The sequence below is a fragment of the Papio anubis genome, chromosome 4 (genome assembly GCF_008728515.1).
Source record: "Papio anubis isolate 15944 chromosome 4, Panubis1.0, whole genome shotgun sequence".
Taxonomy (NCBI): domain Eukaryota; kingdom Metazoa; phylum Chordata; class Mammalia; order Primates; family Cercopithecidae; genus Papio; species Papio anubis.
Window position 1 is genome coordinate 114,550,904 of NC_044979.1, and position 16,448 is coordinate 114,567,351.

Sequence of the window (16,448 nt, forward strand, 5' to 3'; positions counted from 1 at the left end):
TGGGGCACCTGTTGTGGCAGTTTTGTGCCATGTGGCTTTCCTATGTAGAAAGACTATTCAGGGGTTATTATATATTAACAACTGATATTTAATTCATTAAAGCTACAATTTTAATTAAAGCAATTTTTTTGTAGTGATGGGAGGGGTCTCACTATGTTGCCCAGACTGGTCTCAAACTCCTGGGCTCAAGCAATCCTCCCACCTCGGCTTCCCAAAGTGCTGAGGTTATGGGTGTGAGCCACTGTGCCCAGCCTAAATTACAATTTTATTTTTTATTATTTTATTTTTAAAACATCAGGTTTGTAAAAAATAAACTACAATTTTAAAATCTACTTCTTTCCTGGGCTTCAAGTTTACCTTAGAAATAATATTAGTCTCTTTATAAGTATAGCAAATTTGAACTCTTTGAATATATTTGCAAACTTTTTTTTTTTTTTGAGACGGAGTCTCTGTCTGTCTCCTCACTCAGGCTGGAGTGCAGTGGCACAATCTGGGCTCACTCCAACCTCCATCTCCCAGGTTCAAACGATTCTCCTGCCTCAGCCTCCTCAGTAGCTGGGATTACAGGCGCCCGTCACCACAGCTGGCTAATTTTTGTATTTTTAGTAGGGATGGCATTTCTCCATGTTGGCCAAGCGGGTCTTGAACTCCAGACCTCAGGTGATCCACCTTCCTTGGCCTCCCAAAGTGCTAGGATTACAGGCGTGAGCCACTGCACCCAGGCATGTTCTACATTTTAAACTACATTTGTCAATGTAATGAATTTGGTTTCCTATTAAAGTACTTAATTGTCCAAATTAACAAAGAAAACCTCCCTGAGTATTAAATAACTTTAATAAACTTTTAAATATGTTGAACTTAAAGTTATCTTAAATATTAAAATGCAAGCCAGGCACGGTGGCTCACACCTATAATCCCAGCACCTTGGGAGGTTGAGGTGGGCAGATCACATGAGGTTGTGAGTTTGAGACCAGCCTCACCAACATGGAAAAGCCCCATCTCTACTAAAAAATACAAAATTAGCCAGGCGTGGTGGTACTGGATACTCAGGAGGCTGAGGTGGGAAGATCATTTGAACCTGGGCAGTGGAGGCTACAGTGAGCCCTGATTGAAAAACTGCACTCCAGCCTGGGCAACAGAGTAAGATCCTGTTTCAAAAAGAAAAAAAAAAAAAAAAAGATAAATGTCTCTGACCATTTCTGTGCTTGACAGGTATTTCGGAATCTTTCATATACTTCAGGGCCCACCCAACTCTTAGGGCTAATAAGGTGATACCTATTTGAATTTCTGTTATTCCACATTGCTTTTCTGACTTCTGATCACCACTTAGTAGGTTCATTCTACTAAGAGCACCTTTGAGTTGCTCTCTGCCTCTGGATTTTTTATTGTATGAGACAAATTAACTCCTGTCTAAGCCAGTATTGATGAAGTTTTCTACTGCTTGCTAGAAAACTTGTTTTTTTTGTTTGTTTGTTTTGAGACAGTTTCACCATGTTGCCCAGGTTGGAGTGCAGTGGCTTGATCTTGGCTCACTGCAACCTCAACCTTCCAGGTTTAAGATATTCTCGTGCCTCAACCTCCTGAGTAGCTGGGATTACAGGTGCACACCACCACACCCATCTAATTTTTGTATTCTTAGTACAGATGGAGTTTCACCATGTTGGCCAGGCTGGTCTTGAACTCGTGACCTCAGGTGATCCGCCTGCCTCAGCCTCCCAAAGTGCTGGGATTACAAGGTGTGAGCCACTGTGCCTGGCTGAGAACTTGGTTTAGAATCATCTGGGAATTTAAGCCATAGGAAAGGATGAGGTTGATCTTGGAGGCTGTGTGAGGAAACAAGATCAAATGCTTAACTCTGACAGAGCAGAAATTTGTGAAAGAGTTAAAGCGGAAATGGTAAAGGAAACATGAAAGAAAAGTCAAAGTCATCAAGGAAAGGAAGCTTTCCAATCAAGGAGGTGATAAAACCTGCCTGACCCAGGCAGTGTCAGACCTGCCAAAAGCACCTGAGTTTGTGGGCTGAGAGGTCACTGGTGGTCTCAGCAGAAGCGGTTTCCATTCAGCCTAGAGAGCAGAGGCACTAAGCTAGGCCTTGGGCAAGAGGCACAGAGAAGACAAGTTACTACCCAAAGTCGTCTGTTTTCATAATTTTGAATACCCTAATTTTTTCTCTGGTTACCTTCTCTCCTGCTCAGGCATATTTTTGAGATAAGCATTTGTTTATAAGATGCCATATGATCAGGAGCTAGTTGATTTTCAGAGTTCTGTTTGCTGGCATAGAACACCTCCAGCTAGCCAGATCAGGGCACTGTTGAGTTCAGCTGGATTTGCTTTTGGTCTGATTCATCCAAATAAGGCATGGACAGCCCCACATTCCTGAGGTTCTGTGTCTGCTGATATTTTCCACAATTAGACAGTCCGGCTCAACAGATAATGTCAGAAAAAGAACCCCTACAGTATCAGCTCCCCACTTACAAACAAAGCATGAACATTTGTATTATTGAGTGTATATACCCTATGCCTGTGTAGATGAAATGACAAGAACTAGGACTTCGCTGGGACAATGTTGATGGTGACAAAAAGGCAGGACTTCAAATAGTAGCAAGAGGGAGGACAAGTCACAAGGATGTATTCATTTATTTATTTTGAGACGAAGTCTCAGTCTGTCACCCAGGCTGGAGTGCAGTGGTGCAATTTTGGCTCACTACAATCTCCACTTCCCAGGTTCAAGCGATTCCCCTGCCTTAGCCTCCTGAGCAGCTGGGACTACAGGAGCCCACCATCACACTGGGCTAATATTTGTATTTTTAGTAGAGACGGGGTTTCACCATGTTGGCCAGGCTGGTCTCGAACTTCGGACCTCAAGTGATCCACCCGCCTTGGCCTCCCAAAGTTCTGGGATTACAGGTATGAGCCACTGCACCCAGCCAGATGTACTTATTTTTGAGACAGGGTCTGGCTCTGCTACCTGGGCTGGAGTGTAGTGGCACCATCATGGCCCACTGCAGCCTCAACCTCCTGGGCTCAAGTGATCCTCCCGTCTCAGCCTCCTGAGTAGCTGGGACTACAGGTGTGCACCACCCCACTGCGCTTGGCTAATTTTTATTTTTAAAAATGTTTTGACCAGGCACAGTGGCTCATGCCTGTAATCCCAGCACTTTGGGAGGCTGAGGCAGGCGGATCACCTGAGGTCGGGAGTTCAAGACCAGCCTGACCAAAATGATGAATCCCATCTCTACTAAAAACACAAAATAAGCTAGGCATGGTGGTGCATGCCTGTAATCCCAGCTACTTGGGAGGCTGAGGCAGGAGAATTGCTTTAACCCAGGAGGTAGAGGTTGCAGTGAGCCAAGATCGTGCCATTCATTGAACTCCAGCCTGGGCTACAAGAGTAAAACTCACTCTGTCTCAATAAATAAATAAATAAATAAAAATAGGCCAGGCACGGTGGCTCACGCCTGTAATCCCCACCCTCTGGGAGGTCGAGGTGGGCAGATCACCTGAGGTTGGGAATTTGAGACCAGCCTGACCAACATGGAGAAACCCGTCTCTACTAAAAATACAAAATTAGCTGGGAGTGTTGGCACATGCCTATAATCCCAGCTACTTGTGAGGCTGAGGCAGGAGAATTGCTTGAACCCAGCAGGCAGAGGTTGCGGTGAGCCGAGATCAAGCCATTGCACTCCAGCCTGGTCAACAAGAGCGAAACTCCGTCTCAAAAAATAAAAAATAAAAAATAAAAGAAGATATATATTTTTTTGTAGAAGCAGGGTTTCCCTCTGTTGCCCAGGCTGGTGTCAAACTCCTGGACTCAACCGATCCTCCTGCCTTGGCCTCCCAAAGCACTGGCATTAGAGGCTGCACCCAGCCTATTTACTTTATTATTCATTCCTGCATTCATTTACTTTTTTTTTTTTTTTTTTTTGAGATGGAATCTCACCCCATCCCCCAGGCTGGAATGGCAGTGGTGCGATCTCGGCTCACTGCAACCTCCGCCTCCCAAGCTTAAGCGATTCTCTTTCCTCAGCCTCCCAAGTAGCTGGGATTACAGATGCACACCACCATGCCTGGCTAATTTTTGTATTTTTAGTAGAGACAGGGTTTCACCATGTGGGTCAGGCTGGTCTTGAACTCCTGACCTCATGATCCGCCTGCCTCAGTCTCCCAAAGTGCTGGGATTACAGGCGTGAGCCACTGTGCCCGGCCCTAATTTTTGTACTTTTTAGTAGAGATGGGTTTTCCCTGTGTTGGCCAGGCTAGTCTCGAACTCCTGGCCTCAAGTGACCCACTTACCTCAGCCTCCCAAAGTGCTGTAATTACAGCGTGAGCCACCATACCCAGCCCCGCCCAGCTAATTTTTGTATTTTTAGTAGAGATGGGGTTTCACTATGTTGTCCAAGCTGGTCTTGAACTCCTGACCTCAAATGACCCACCCGCCTCTGCCTCCCAAAGTGCTGGGATTACAGGCATGAGCCACCTCGCCCGGCCTCATTCATTTACTTCTTAGGAGGAGTTCCTAACTGCTCTAGGTTTTAGGATGGAGGAGAGAGAAATTGAAAGAATTTATGCCTGAAGGCCTTGGGCAATTTTTTTCAGTGTCAGATGAGGACAGGTGGCTTCCTTAAGATCACAAAGCATCAAATGATGTGGAGTTGGGGGGAAAAAAGCAGCTTCCAGTTTGGGTTTGCTAACACTCATAAGCAATTACTCTGAACAAGAAGCCAGAGCCTTACTTTACACATCTGTAAAATGGGGATAATGGGATGGTTGTGAGAACAAAACAACATACTCTAAATTTCTAACACAGGCTGGGCATGGCGGTTCACAGCTGTAATGCTGTAATTTTGGGAGGCCAAGGTGGGAGAATCCTTTAAGCCCTGGAGTTTGAGACCAGTCCTGACAACACAGCCAGAACCAGTTTCTGTAAAAAATTTTAAATTAGCTGGCACAGTAGCTTGTTCCTTCAGTCCCAGACATTTGGGAGGCTGAGGAGGGAGAATTGCTTGAGTCCAAGGGTTCGAGGTAACAGTGAGCTAGGATTGTACCACTGTACTCCAGACTAACAACAGAGTGAGACCCTATCTCGAATAAATAGATTTCTAACACATTGGCTCACGGTTATTAACAACAGTGGCAAGAGGCCAGAAACTGTACTTCATCTATCAGATGAATTCTCGTTTTTGTCTCACCACAACCCTATCCTGGTTGTGCAGATGAAGAAACTGAGTTTTAGAAACATTAAATAACATCCAGGTGCAGCAGCTCACGCCTATAATCCCAGCACTTTGGGGAAGGTGAGGCAAGCGGATCGCTTGAGTCCAGGAGTTTGAGACCAGCCTGGGCAATGTGGCGAAACCCCATCTTTACAATACACACACAAACAAAATGAGCTGGGTGTGGGTACATGCCTGTAGTCCCAGCTACTCAGGAGGCTAAAGTGGGACGCTCGCTTAAGCAAGGAAAGGGAGGTTGCAGTGAGCCAATAACACACCACTGCATTTCCAGCCTAGGTGAGAGTGAGACCTTGTCTCAAAAAAACAAAAAGAAATCCTTAATATTGCAACTTAAGTGAGAGCCCAGGATATATCAATTTCCTTGTAAGGTTTTCTGAACAAAACACCAGTCACATAAGTGCATTTTATTTTATATTTTTGTTTATTTGAGACGGAGTCTCTGTCTCCCAGGCTGGAGTGCAGTGGCGCAATCTTTGCTCACTGCAACCTCCCTTCTCCTAGGTTCCAGCGATTCTCCTGCCTCAGCCTCCCGAGGGGGTAGCTGGGACTACAGGTGCGCGCCATCATGCCCGGCTAATTTTGTATTTTTAGTAGACATGGGGTTTCACCATGTTGTGCAGGCTGGTCTCGAACTCCTGACCTCGGGTGATCCTCCCACCTCGGCCTCCCAAAGTGCTGAGATTACAGGCGTGATCTACCACGCACGGCCTATTTTATTTTTTGAGACAGGGTCACACTCTGTCGTTCTGGCTGGAATGCAGTGATGCTATCACTGCCCACTACAGCCTCGACCTCCGGGCTCAAGCAATCCTCCCCGCCCAGCCTCCTGAGTAGCGAGCGCCACCACGCCCAGCTAATTTTTATTTTTTTATTTTTTGTAGAGACGGTGTCTAAGATGCCCAGGCTGGTGGCTGATGTCAAACTCCTAAGCTGAAGCGATCCTCCCCGGCCTTGGCCTCCTGGCCTCCTAAAGCACCAGGCATGAGCCACCGCGCCTGGCCTACAAGTGTATTTTAATAAAAGTATTATTAATGTCTTTACCTGAAGAAATTCGCTTTTAAATTGTGGCTTATATTTCACCCAGAAATCAAAGCACAATTCAGTCCCGAGGCGGGGACGGTGGGAGCTGGGCGGGGCGAGGGCGGGGAAGGACCAGGAGCAGGAATTCGAAAAGAGTAAGAAAGAGGGCAAAACGTGCACAGTCCATCTTCACAGGTAAGATCCTTGCCAGGCTCCTGTTTTAATGGCTTCCTCCTGAAGAAGACTCAAGCAGAGTGTAAGATATTTTAGGAAAGTAGGGCATTTTGAAGGTATTTCATAATCTCTCAAAACCGGAGACTGCTCCTGTCCCACCTCATTAGAGAAAACAGCGATGCTCAAAGGCAACCTCCTTCCTGACACTGCCTGGTCGGACGCGACGCGGTGGTCGCCCGCACGGAATGCGGACGCAAGGCTGCTCCTCGGTCTCGGGGACGCGTCATCCCCATTTCCGCTCGCGGAGGCGCAGGGTCCGGGCGCGGGACCCCAGTCGACCTTGACTGGCGGCGCGACCTTGAGGCCTGCGTTCGCCTCAGTTACCCCCTCTGTGCAATGGGGAGACGCACCTCATCGCTTGACAACGGCCGAAGAGCTGCCGCGCTTCCGTCTCCCGCGTGCGCGCGCGCCAAGCTGCCCACCCCCGTTCCGCACTGACCCTCCCCCATGCCCCGCGCCCCGCACTGCTGCCCCGCCCCGAGTCCCATGCCGCAGCCACCGCGACGGAGCCCGCGGGCGGGAACCTGCCTCCGCGCGTTAGCGCGCACGCGCGCCTCCTGTGTCGTCCCCACCAGCGCCGACTTCCGTCCATAGGCCAGCTGCACTGTCACTCTGGCAAAGTCGCAGATGCGATTGGCCAGGACGGAGGCGCGAGACCGGGCTGCGGGCGGGGCCGAACCTGGTATAAAAGGGGCGGGAGGCCAGGCTCGTGCCGCTTTGCAGACGCTGCCGCCGAGGAAAGTCCTGTACTACTAGCCATGGTCAACCCTACCGTGTTCTTCGACATTGCCGTCGACGGCGAGCCTTTGGGCCGCGTCTCCTTCGAGGTCGGGCGGGCGGTGGCGTGCGGGAATGGGGCCCAGAAAGCGGGCCGAGGTCGGGGTGGGTGGTGGCGCCCCGAAGGCCCGGGCGCGGGGCGACCCTTCTGGAGGGGCGAGCGCGGGCGGGCGGCGGCGCCATTTCCTGACTAGGGGCCATTTTGGGAGGTCCGCGAGGCGCGGGGAGGAGGCCGGGGCGGTGGCGGACAAAGGCAGGCGGGGCGGCTGCGCGGCTGTTGGGGGAGGGGGTCCGCGTCCGCCCGCCTGCCCCATGTGGCCGCGCCCTGTCCTGCCCGACGCACGTGCTTGGCGGCCGCGCTCAGGCCCGCGCCTTGAGAGCCGTTGGGCTCCGCCCTAGCTCGGCCTGGGCGTCGCAGACCGGAGCCAGAAGCGCGCTCACAACCGCTTTCTTGGGAAGCTGTCCCTCGGCAGGCACGGGTGCTTTACATCCTGAGCTGGGAAGCTGCTTGCTTGAGGGTTTTTCTCAAGGATCGAGGCGCGGTGTGAGCCGGTCCATGCTCAGTCCTTCTGTAGATCCCGGGAGGCCATGCTATAAAAGGAGATAATGCTGGGATGTGATGGATTGCCGCTTGAAGTATCTTCCATTTAGATAAAGTAGGAATATTTATACATGAGCCCCAACGTCCGCCCGTGTCCCCCACCCCCAAGCGGAAATGTGAAAATGGGCCTTGCCTTTGCTGGTGCCCAAGGACCGCCTTCCACTGCAGTGACGGCTTTGGCGGGGGAGGCGCTCTTGAGCCCCTCCCGATTGTCCCTTTGCCTACCAGGAGAGTAGCGACTGGCCACAAGGCAGGTCTCTTCCGACCAAGGTGGATTACCAGTGATTACCTAATTAGTTTTGAGAGCGTTAAATGAGTTCTTAAAGATCAGTTGTAATTACAGCATAATATCTAAACTTGGCGTATGTCTTAAAAGTTAAATATTGAGTGCGATTCCATTCCAGTTAACATGGATAGACCTTAGGGAGTAGCGAAATAGGATATTAGTGATTTTATTACTTTAAACCACATCTCAAAAGGCTACCAGATCGATCCTCATGCAGTCTTCCTGAGGACAGGGCGGTTTCCTTGTTGCCTACCCTGTCCGTAGTGCCTGGCACTTAATAGGCACTGAAACACTGCGTGTTAATCCACACCCCACCCCACCTATGACTGTAGTCAAAGCTGGTAAGTGACAAGGGCTTTCGTGGAAACTTGGCCTGACCTAATACTGAGCATCAGGTTACCCACAGAGCTTAAGGGAAGTGAGAAAGGACTTGCAGGTCTTGGTGAGAATGGAGGGGTAACTGCCAATAAGGGCTTTGGGTTTAGCGAAAGTCTGAAAAGGAAGCCATAGTAACTTAAATGTACCGACTACAAAGCTCTGAGAAAAGCTGATGTTTTAAAAAGACCGTACGTTCTAGGTACAAATACCTAAAAACTAAAAAAATAAGTACATTGGCCAGGCGCGGTGGCCCACACCTGTAATCCCAGCACTTTGGGAGTCCCAGGCGGGCGGATAACGAGGTCAGGAGATCGAGACCAACCCGGCCAACATGGTGAAACCCCACTTCTATTAAAAATACAAAAATTAGCTGGTCGTGGTGGCGCTTGCCTGTAATCCCAGCTACTCCGGAGGCTGAGGCAAGGAGAATCGCTTGAACCCGGGAGGCGGAGGTTGGAGTGAGCCACTGCACTCCAGCCTGGCTACAGAGCAAGACTGTCTCCAAAAAAAAAAAAAGTACATTGCTGTAAGAGAAATGTACACGGATACTGACAGTTAATTCAGTCACATCTCTGGAATAGCTTATAAAATGCTACTTTTAAACAAGCTGTTTTTATGAAAGGGCTTGTAAATGTTTGTGGTATTTAAGCTACCTCTCTAACCATAATGCATTCAAGAAAGGTTCAAAACCAGATACACTAGAAACCAATCTTTATTTTTTACCCCACTACTAGGTAAGGGGCCTGGAAACCAAGAAGTGACTGCTCATCTAATCCATAAAGCTATGTTAACAGATTGGAGGTAGTAGCATTTTCATTATGAGTGGCTAAAACAACAGCTATTTACCCCTGATCATGCAGCAGTGCTTGCTCTTCCTTAGAATTTTGCCTTTAGGTTCTAGCTCAAGTTGGGGGTGGTGATAGACATTTAAGAAGCCATATATCTTTTCAGAAGTAGGTGTGATGTACTAAAACTTTGAGACACTTTCTAGAAGTCTCACTATTTAAGTCATGACTAGTTCTGGATTGTTGGCATGTCTTCGGGTTTCATGTTTCTTAACCCAACTGCCTGCAGGGCCTTATGGCTGTCAGGAGCAGTTCTCAGGATTAAAGTAATTACTGAAGAAGTATTGTAGTGAGAAAATGAATTTTTGACTCAGAAGCCCCTAAAGGCATGGGTACTAAGCAACAAAATAAGCAGATGTTAATTAACTGTAATTTTCTCTTACAGCTGTTTGCAGACAAGGTTCCAAAGACAGCAGGTTGGTCCATTTTCTAAGTTTAACAAAGATGTTCCAATTGTGACAATTTGTGTATGTGAATATATATATATATATAATGTATGTGTGTATATATGTGTTTTAATTTTTTTTTTAAACAGAAAATTTTCGTGCTCTGAGCACTGGAGAGAAAGGATTTGGTTATAAGGGTTCCTGCTTTCACAGAATTATTCCAGGGTTTATGTGTCAGGTACGAAATTTACTGAATTTTATTTTATTTGGGTTGCTCCCTTCATTTGGTATTGAGCCAGAATATTTCAGAATACACATATCTGAGCTGTTACTCTTAACATTTTGGTTCTATTTAACCCTTCTATTCAGTTTGAACTTGGTTTTAAAGTTTGAGCCTTGCAGATTTGGCACACTTTATGGTTGTCAGAAGTGACAGTTTTCCTATATGTTGACAGGGTGGTGACTTTACACGCCATAATGGCACTGGTGGCAAGTCCATCTATGGGGAGAAATTTGAAGATGAGAACTTCATCCTAAAGCATACAGGTCCTGGAATCTTGTCCATGGCAAATGCTGGACCCAACACAAATGGTTCCCAGTTTTTCATCTGCACTGCCAAGACTGAGTGGTAAGGGTACAACATGGCACACTAACCACCTGACTAAATGAAAATTTGCCCTGGGGGGAACAGAACAAACACTAGTTGTTTTCTTCAACTTTTCCTTCCATAGACTTTTTCATCCCTAAGATACTAGAAGAGCATACATAGCTACAAATATAGTCAATGTGATACAGAATGCCAGATACTATAATAGAAACTGAGCGCTTAGCTGGGCGGTTAAGTGTGACTTTTTTTTTTTTTTTTTTTAAGATGCAGTTTCGCTCTGTTGCCCATGTTGGAGTGCAGTGGCACAATCTGGGCTCACTCCAACCTCTGCCTCCTGAGTTCAAGCGATTTTCCCGCCTTGGCCTCCTGAGTAGCTGAGAATACAGATGTGCGCCACCACACCTGGCTGATTTTTTTGTATTTTTGTAGAGATGGGTTTCACCATGTTGGCCAGGCTGGTGTTGAACTCCTGACAAGGTGATCCACCCGCCTTGGCCTCCCAAAGTGCTGGAAATTCAGGCATGAGCCACTGCACCTAGCCGATTAAGTGCTTTTTTTTTTTTTTTTTTTTTTTTTTTTTTTTTTGAGACTGGATCTCGCTGTCTCCCAGGTTGGAGTGCAGTGGTTCCCTCTCAGCTCACTGCAACCTCCTCCCGGGTTCACGTGATTCTTCTGCCTCAGCTTCCCAAGTAGCTGGGACTACAGGCATGCACCACCACTCCCAGCTAATTGTTGTATTATTAGGAAAGCGGGTGTTTACCATGTTGGCCAGGCTGGTCTCAAATTCCTGGCCTCGAGTGATCTGCCCGACTTGACCTCCCAAAGTGCTGGGATTACAGGCGTGAGCCACTGTGCCCGGCCAATTAAGTGCTACTTTTATGTTACTATTAATAACATGCGATTGATTGAGGGTTTTTTTGTTGTGTTGTGTTTATTTTTTGTGGGGGGGGAGCAGTTCATTCTATATGTGTAACTCTTCAATGGTAATTGGAGAATTGTACATTTAATGACAGTACAAAAGGTTTTAGTAAAAAAAAAACAAACTACCTTTCTTGTCTTGGTTCATGACACATGATGGACACTGCTTGTTTGTAGTCACCAATCATAGTGATTGTTCTTCCCTTTCAAGGTTGGATGGCAAGCATGTGGTCTTTGGCAAAGTGAAAGAAGGCATGAATATTGTGGAGGCCATGGAGCGCTTTGGGTCCAGGAATGGCAAGACCAGCAAGAAGATCACCATTGCTGACTGTGGACAACTCGAATAAGTTTGACTTGTGTTTTATCTTAACCACCAGACCATTCCTTCTGTAGCTCAGGAGAGCACCCCTCCACCCCATTTGCTCGCAGTATCCTAGAATCTTTGTGCTCTCGCTGCAGTTCCCTTTGGGTTCCATGTTTTCCTTGTTCTCTCCCATGCCTAGCTGGATTGCAGAGTTAAGTTTATGATTATGAAATAAAAACTAAGTAACAATTGTCTGTCCTTGTTTGAGTTAGAGTGTTGATGTAGGCTTTATTTTAAGCAGTAATGGGTTACTTCTGAAACATCACTTGTTTGCTTAAGTCTACATAATACTTAGATTTCTTTCTTTCCAGACCCAGGAAGTCTCAATGTTTGTTGAGTAGAATATTGAAAATGTAGGCAGCAGCTGGGCATGGTGGCTCACTGTTTGTAATGTATTACCTGAGGCAGAAGACCACCTTAGGGCAGGAGTCAAGATCAGCCTGGGCAACATAGCGAGATGCTCTCTGGTGCATGCCTAATCCTAGCTGATCTGGAGGCTGACATGGGAGGATTGCTTGAGCCCTTGAGCTATGATCATACCACTGTACTCCAGCCTGGGTGTCACACTGAGACCCTGTCTCTTAAAGGTAGGCAAGAGGCAGGAGAAGCAAGGAGCCAGAAATAAGAGCTTGGACCAGTGTGCACTGAGTTCATGCATTTTTTTTTTCTCCCCTGGACTGCAGTGGTGCCATCTTACTGCAGCCTCCGCCTCCTGGGTTCAAGTGATTTATGTGCCTCAGCTTCCTGAGTAGCTGGGATTACAGGCGTGCGCCATCATACCCAGCTAGTTTTTGTATTTTTAGTACATACAGGGTTTCATCATTTTTTATTTTATTTATTTATTTATTTATTTTTAAGACGGAGTCTCGCTCTGTCACCCAGGCTGGAGTGCTGTGGCCGGATCTCAGCTCACTGCAAGCTCCGCCTCCCGGGTTCCCGCCATTCTCCTGCCTCAGCCTCCTGAGTAGCCGGGACTACAGGCGCCCGCCACCTCGCCCGGCTAGTTTTTTTTTTTGTATTTTTTAGTAGAGACGGGGTTTCACCGTGTTAGCCAGGATGGTCTCGATCTCCTGACCTCGTGATCTGCCCGTCTCGGCCTCCCAAAGTGCTGGGATTACAGGCTTGAGCCACCGCGCCCTGCAGGGTTTCATCATTTTGACCAGGCTAGTCTCAAACTCTTGACCTCAGCTGATGCGCCCGCCTTGGCTTCCCAAACTGCCGAGATTACAGGTGTGAGCCACTGTACCCGACCTCATTTTCTATAACAAAGCTAAGCTTGAAAACTTGGTGTTCTTGAGGGAAGCATATTGGGCTTTAGTCTGTAGATCAAGTTTATACATCTTTTAATTACGGTGGAGTTCCCATGTAGAGTCTGAAAAGCCAGGTACTTGCTGCTGCAGTCAGTCTCCCTGCAGAGGGTTAAGGCCCAGACTAACTGCAGTGACGAGGTTCTGCTTTTAGCATATAGAGCCTCTCCCTAGCTTTGGTTATGGAGACTTTGAGGTTTTCCAAACCTGACCAATTTAAGCCATAAGATCTGGTCAAAGGGATACCCTTCCCATTAAGGACTTGGTTTCTCATGAAGTTATATGTACAGTGCTTGCTGGCAATTAGATATATAGGTCTAACAGTACATGTCAGAACAATCTTAAGTTGAGAAAACCCCTTCACTGCCCACCTTAACTGACCTCTAGGGTTCTTAACCCAGCAATCAAGTTTGCCTATCCTAAAGGTGTCAGATTTGATCATTTGATGTGTTCTGCAATTTTTGTTTTACTGTCTGTTTCCTTCTGTGTGAATTACCACACCACCACCACTTGCACATCTCAGTCCTGTATGTTAGGTTACGTATTCCCTGGGTGATACCATTCAATGTTTTAATGTACTTGTGGCTCAGGCCTGAGCACAAGGTGGAAATAAACATCAAACATCCTTTCATTATCCCTACTACTTCCTTATTCCATTAGTTAACAAGATAGTTGTCTTACCACATCAAGTCATTAACTGCTTTTATTCATCCAAGTATTGAACTTTTTTCTTTGAGACAGAGTTTGGGTCTTGTTGCCCAGGCTGGAGTGCAATAGCACTACCTCCGCTCACTGCATCCTCTGCCTTCTGAGTTCAAACAGTTCTCCTGTCTCAGCCTCCCGAGTAGCTGGGATTACAGGTGTGCGCCACCACACCCAGCTAATGTTTTGTGTTTTTAGTGGAGTAGGGATTTGCCATGTTGGCCAGGCTGGTTTCAAACAGACCTCAGGCAATCCGCCCACCTCGGCATCCCAAAATGCTAGGATTTCAGGCGTGAGACACTACGCCCAGCTCTATCTCTTTAAAAAAAAAAAATTTCTCCGGTGCCCAGCATGGTTCCTGACATCTGGTATTAGAGTTCAGTACTTCGGTTGGGCCTGGGTAATCTCAGCACTTCGGGAGGCCAAGGCAGGCAGATTACCTGAGGCTAGTAGTTTGAGACCAGCCTGGCTAACAGAGAAACCCCGTCTGTACTAAAAATACAAAAATTATATGGTCATGGTGGCGCATTTCTGTAATCCCAGCTACTTGGGAGGCTGAGGCAGGAGAATTGCTTGAACCCAGGAAGCACAGTGAGCCGAGATCGTGCCACTGCACTCCAGCCTGGGAGACAGAATGAGAGACTTATCTCAAAAAAAAAAATGGGTCCTGCTGTGGTGGCTCATACCTGTAATCCCAGCATTTTGGGAGGCCAAGGCCTAAGGAGTTTAAGACCAGCCTGGGCAATATGGGGGGGCCCTGACTCTACAAATAAAATAAGCTGGGACGCCAGGCGTGGTGGCTCACGCCTGTAATCCCAGCACTTTGGGAGGCTGAGGCAGGTGGATCACGAGGTCAGGAGATCGAGACCATCCTGGCTAACACAGTGAAACCCTGTCTCGACTAAAAATATAAAAAATTAGCCGGGTGTAGTGGTGGGCACCTGTAGTCCCAGCTACTCAGGAGGCTGAGACGGAAGAATGGTGTGAACCTGGGACGCAGAGCTTGCAGTGAGCCGAGATCACGCCACTGCACTCCAGCCTGGGCGACAGCGAGACTCTGTCTCAAAAAGAAAAAAACTGGCCTCAAGTAATCCTCCTGCCTCCATTTCCCAATGTGCTGGGGTTACAGGTGTGACCCACCATGCCCAACCGCTGGGAAGATAATTATGTGCCAAAGTAGACAATTTTCTCCCTCAACAGACCTTTTGAAAGGAAGACCAGGCCAGGCACCATGGCTCACGCCTGTAATCCCAGCACTTTGGGAGGCCAAGGCGGGTGGATCAGCTGAGGTCAACCAACATGGTGAAACTCCATCTCTACTAATAACACAAAAAATTAGCCTGTAATCCCAGCTACTCGGGAGGTGGACATTGCAGTGAGCCGAGATCACACCATTGCACTCCAGCCTGGGCAAAAGAGCAAAACTCCGTCTAAAAAAAAGGGAAGGTGAGTCAGATGCCAAGTTGGTAACCTGTCATCAGCATGTGTAGTAAGATTTGACCTGGTCAGAAGGTCTCAAATGGCTACCCTGAGAAAGAAGTGGTTCTTGGAATAAAAGTAACCAGGAAAACCCATCATTTTTCTGGTGGTTGGAGGCTCATGGAAACCCTTAGGAAACTTACAAGCTGAGAGGTGGGAGTTTGCCTAGACCACGCTGAGAACTGAATTTGCTGTATATATCCATGCCTTACACAGTGAATAAGAAGATATTCGGGACTGGGCACGGTGGCTTACACCTGTAATCCCAGCACTTTCGGAGGCTGAGGCAGGTGGATCACCTGAGTCCAGGAATTCGAGACCAGCCTAACCAACATGGTGAAACCTCATCTCTACTAACAATACAAAAATTAGCCAGGCATGGTGGCACGCGCCTGTAATCCCAGCTACTTAGGAGGTTTGAGGCAGGAGAATCGCTTGAACCTGGGAGGCAGAAGTTGCAGTGAGTTAAAATTGGCCCCATTGTGTTCCAGCCTGGGCAACAGAGTGAGACTTCGTCTCAAAAAAAAAAAAAAGATACTCAGCCCAGCGTGGTGGCTCACTCCTGTAATTCTAACACTTTGGAAAGCTGAGGCAGGTGGATCATCACCTGAGGTCAGGAGTTTGAGACCACCCTGAACAACATGGTGAAACCCTGTCTCTACTAAAAATACAAAAATTAGCTGGGCATAGTGGCATGCACCTGTAATCCCAACTACTTGGAAGGCTGAGGCACAAGAATCACTTGAACTCGGGAGGCGGAGGTTGCAGTGAGCTGAGATTGTGCCACTGCACTCTAGACTGGGTGACAGAGCAAGACTCCAGCTCAAAAAAAAAGAAAAAAAATACATACTCTGCTTCACAGGGTTGTGGGATTAAATATGAAGTACTTAGAAGAGTGGTTAGCACATGGTACATGCATGAACAGTTCTGTTAGTGTGTAAACACCCAGCAGGGATTCATCTAGCTTTTCACCAGTGTATCCCAGTATCTAGGCCAGAGCTTGGTTCAGAGAAGGCTCAGAAGAAATACCACAGTAACTGTGTGATAGATCCCCTTCTGAGCCCTTTAAAAATATTCTAGACTGGGCATGGTGGCTCACACCTCTAATCCCAACACCGGGGAGGCCAATGTAGGCAGATCACTTGAACCCAGGTGTTCAAGACCAGCCTGTGCAACATGGTGAAACTCTTGTCTATATTAAAAATAGAAAAATTACCCAGGCAGCAGGGCATGGTGGCTCACGCCTGTAATCCCAGCACTTTGGGAGCCCAAGGCGGGTGAATTACGAGGTCAAGAGTTCGAGACCAGCC

General features: G+C 47.6%; 1 protein-coding gene across 3 annotated transcripts; it reads left to right on the top strand.

Moving 5' to 3' along the window:
* The first annotated feature begins 6,578 nt into the window (after window positions 1-6,578).
* Window positions 6,579-11,854, top strand: PPIA (peptidylprolyl isomerase A). 3 transcript variants are annotated; one of them, XM_031665389.1, is made up of 6 exons: window positions 7,202-7,315; window positions 9,265-9,331; window positions 9,761-9,791; window positions 9,911-9,999; window positions 10,217-10,389; window positions 11,498-11,844. In XM_031665389.1, exons 4-6 carry the CDS (start codon window positions 9,991-9,993, stop codon window positions 11,631-11,633), a joined length of 318 nt encoding a protein of 105 aa, XP_031521249.1. In that variant the 5' UTR covers window positions 7,202-7,315; window positions 9,265-9,331; window positions 9,761-9,791; window positions 9,911-9,990; the 3' UTR covers window positions 11,634-11,844. The 3 variants fall into 3 exon arrangements, with proteins under 3 accessions (XP_003896076.1, XP_031521249.1, XP_031521248.1); XM_031665388.1 differs by lacking the exon at window positions 7,202-7,315 and adding an exon at window positions 7,622-7,921 and having other exon boundaries at window positions 11,498-11,854; XM_003896027.4 differs by lacking the exon at window positions 9,265-9,331 and having other exon boundaries at window positions 6,579-7,315.
* The last annotated feature ends 4,594 nt before the right edge of the window (window positions 11,855-16,448 follow it).

Coding starts and splice junctions, on each gene's coding strand:
- PPIA (XM_003896027.4), top strand. CDS start 7,247: ATGGTCAACCCTACCGTGTTCTTCGACATTGCCGTCGACGGCGAGCCT. Junction 7,316..9,760: donor TGGGCCGCGTCTCCTTCGAG/GTCGGGCGGGCG, acceptor TTTCTCTTACAG/CTGTTTGCAGACAAGGTTCC. Junction 10,390..11,497: donor TGCACTGCCAAGACTGAGTG/GTAAGGGTACAA, acceptor TTCCCTTTCAAG/GTTGGATGGCAAGCATGTGG.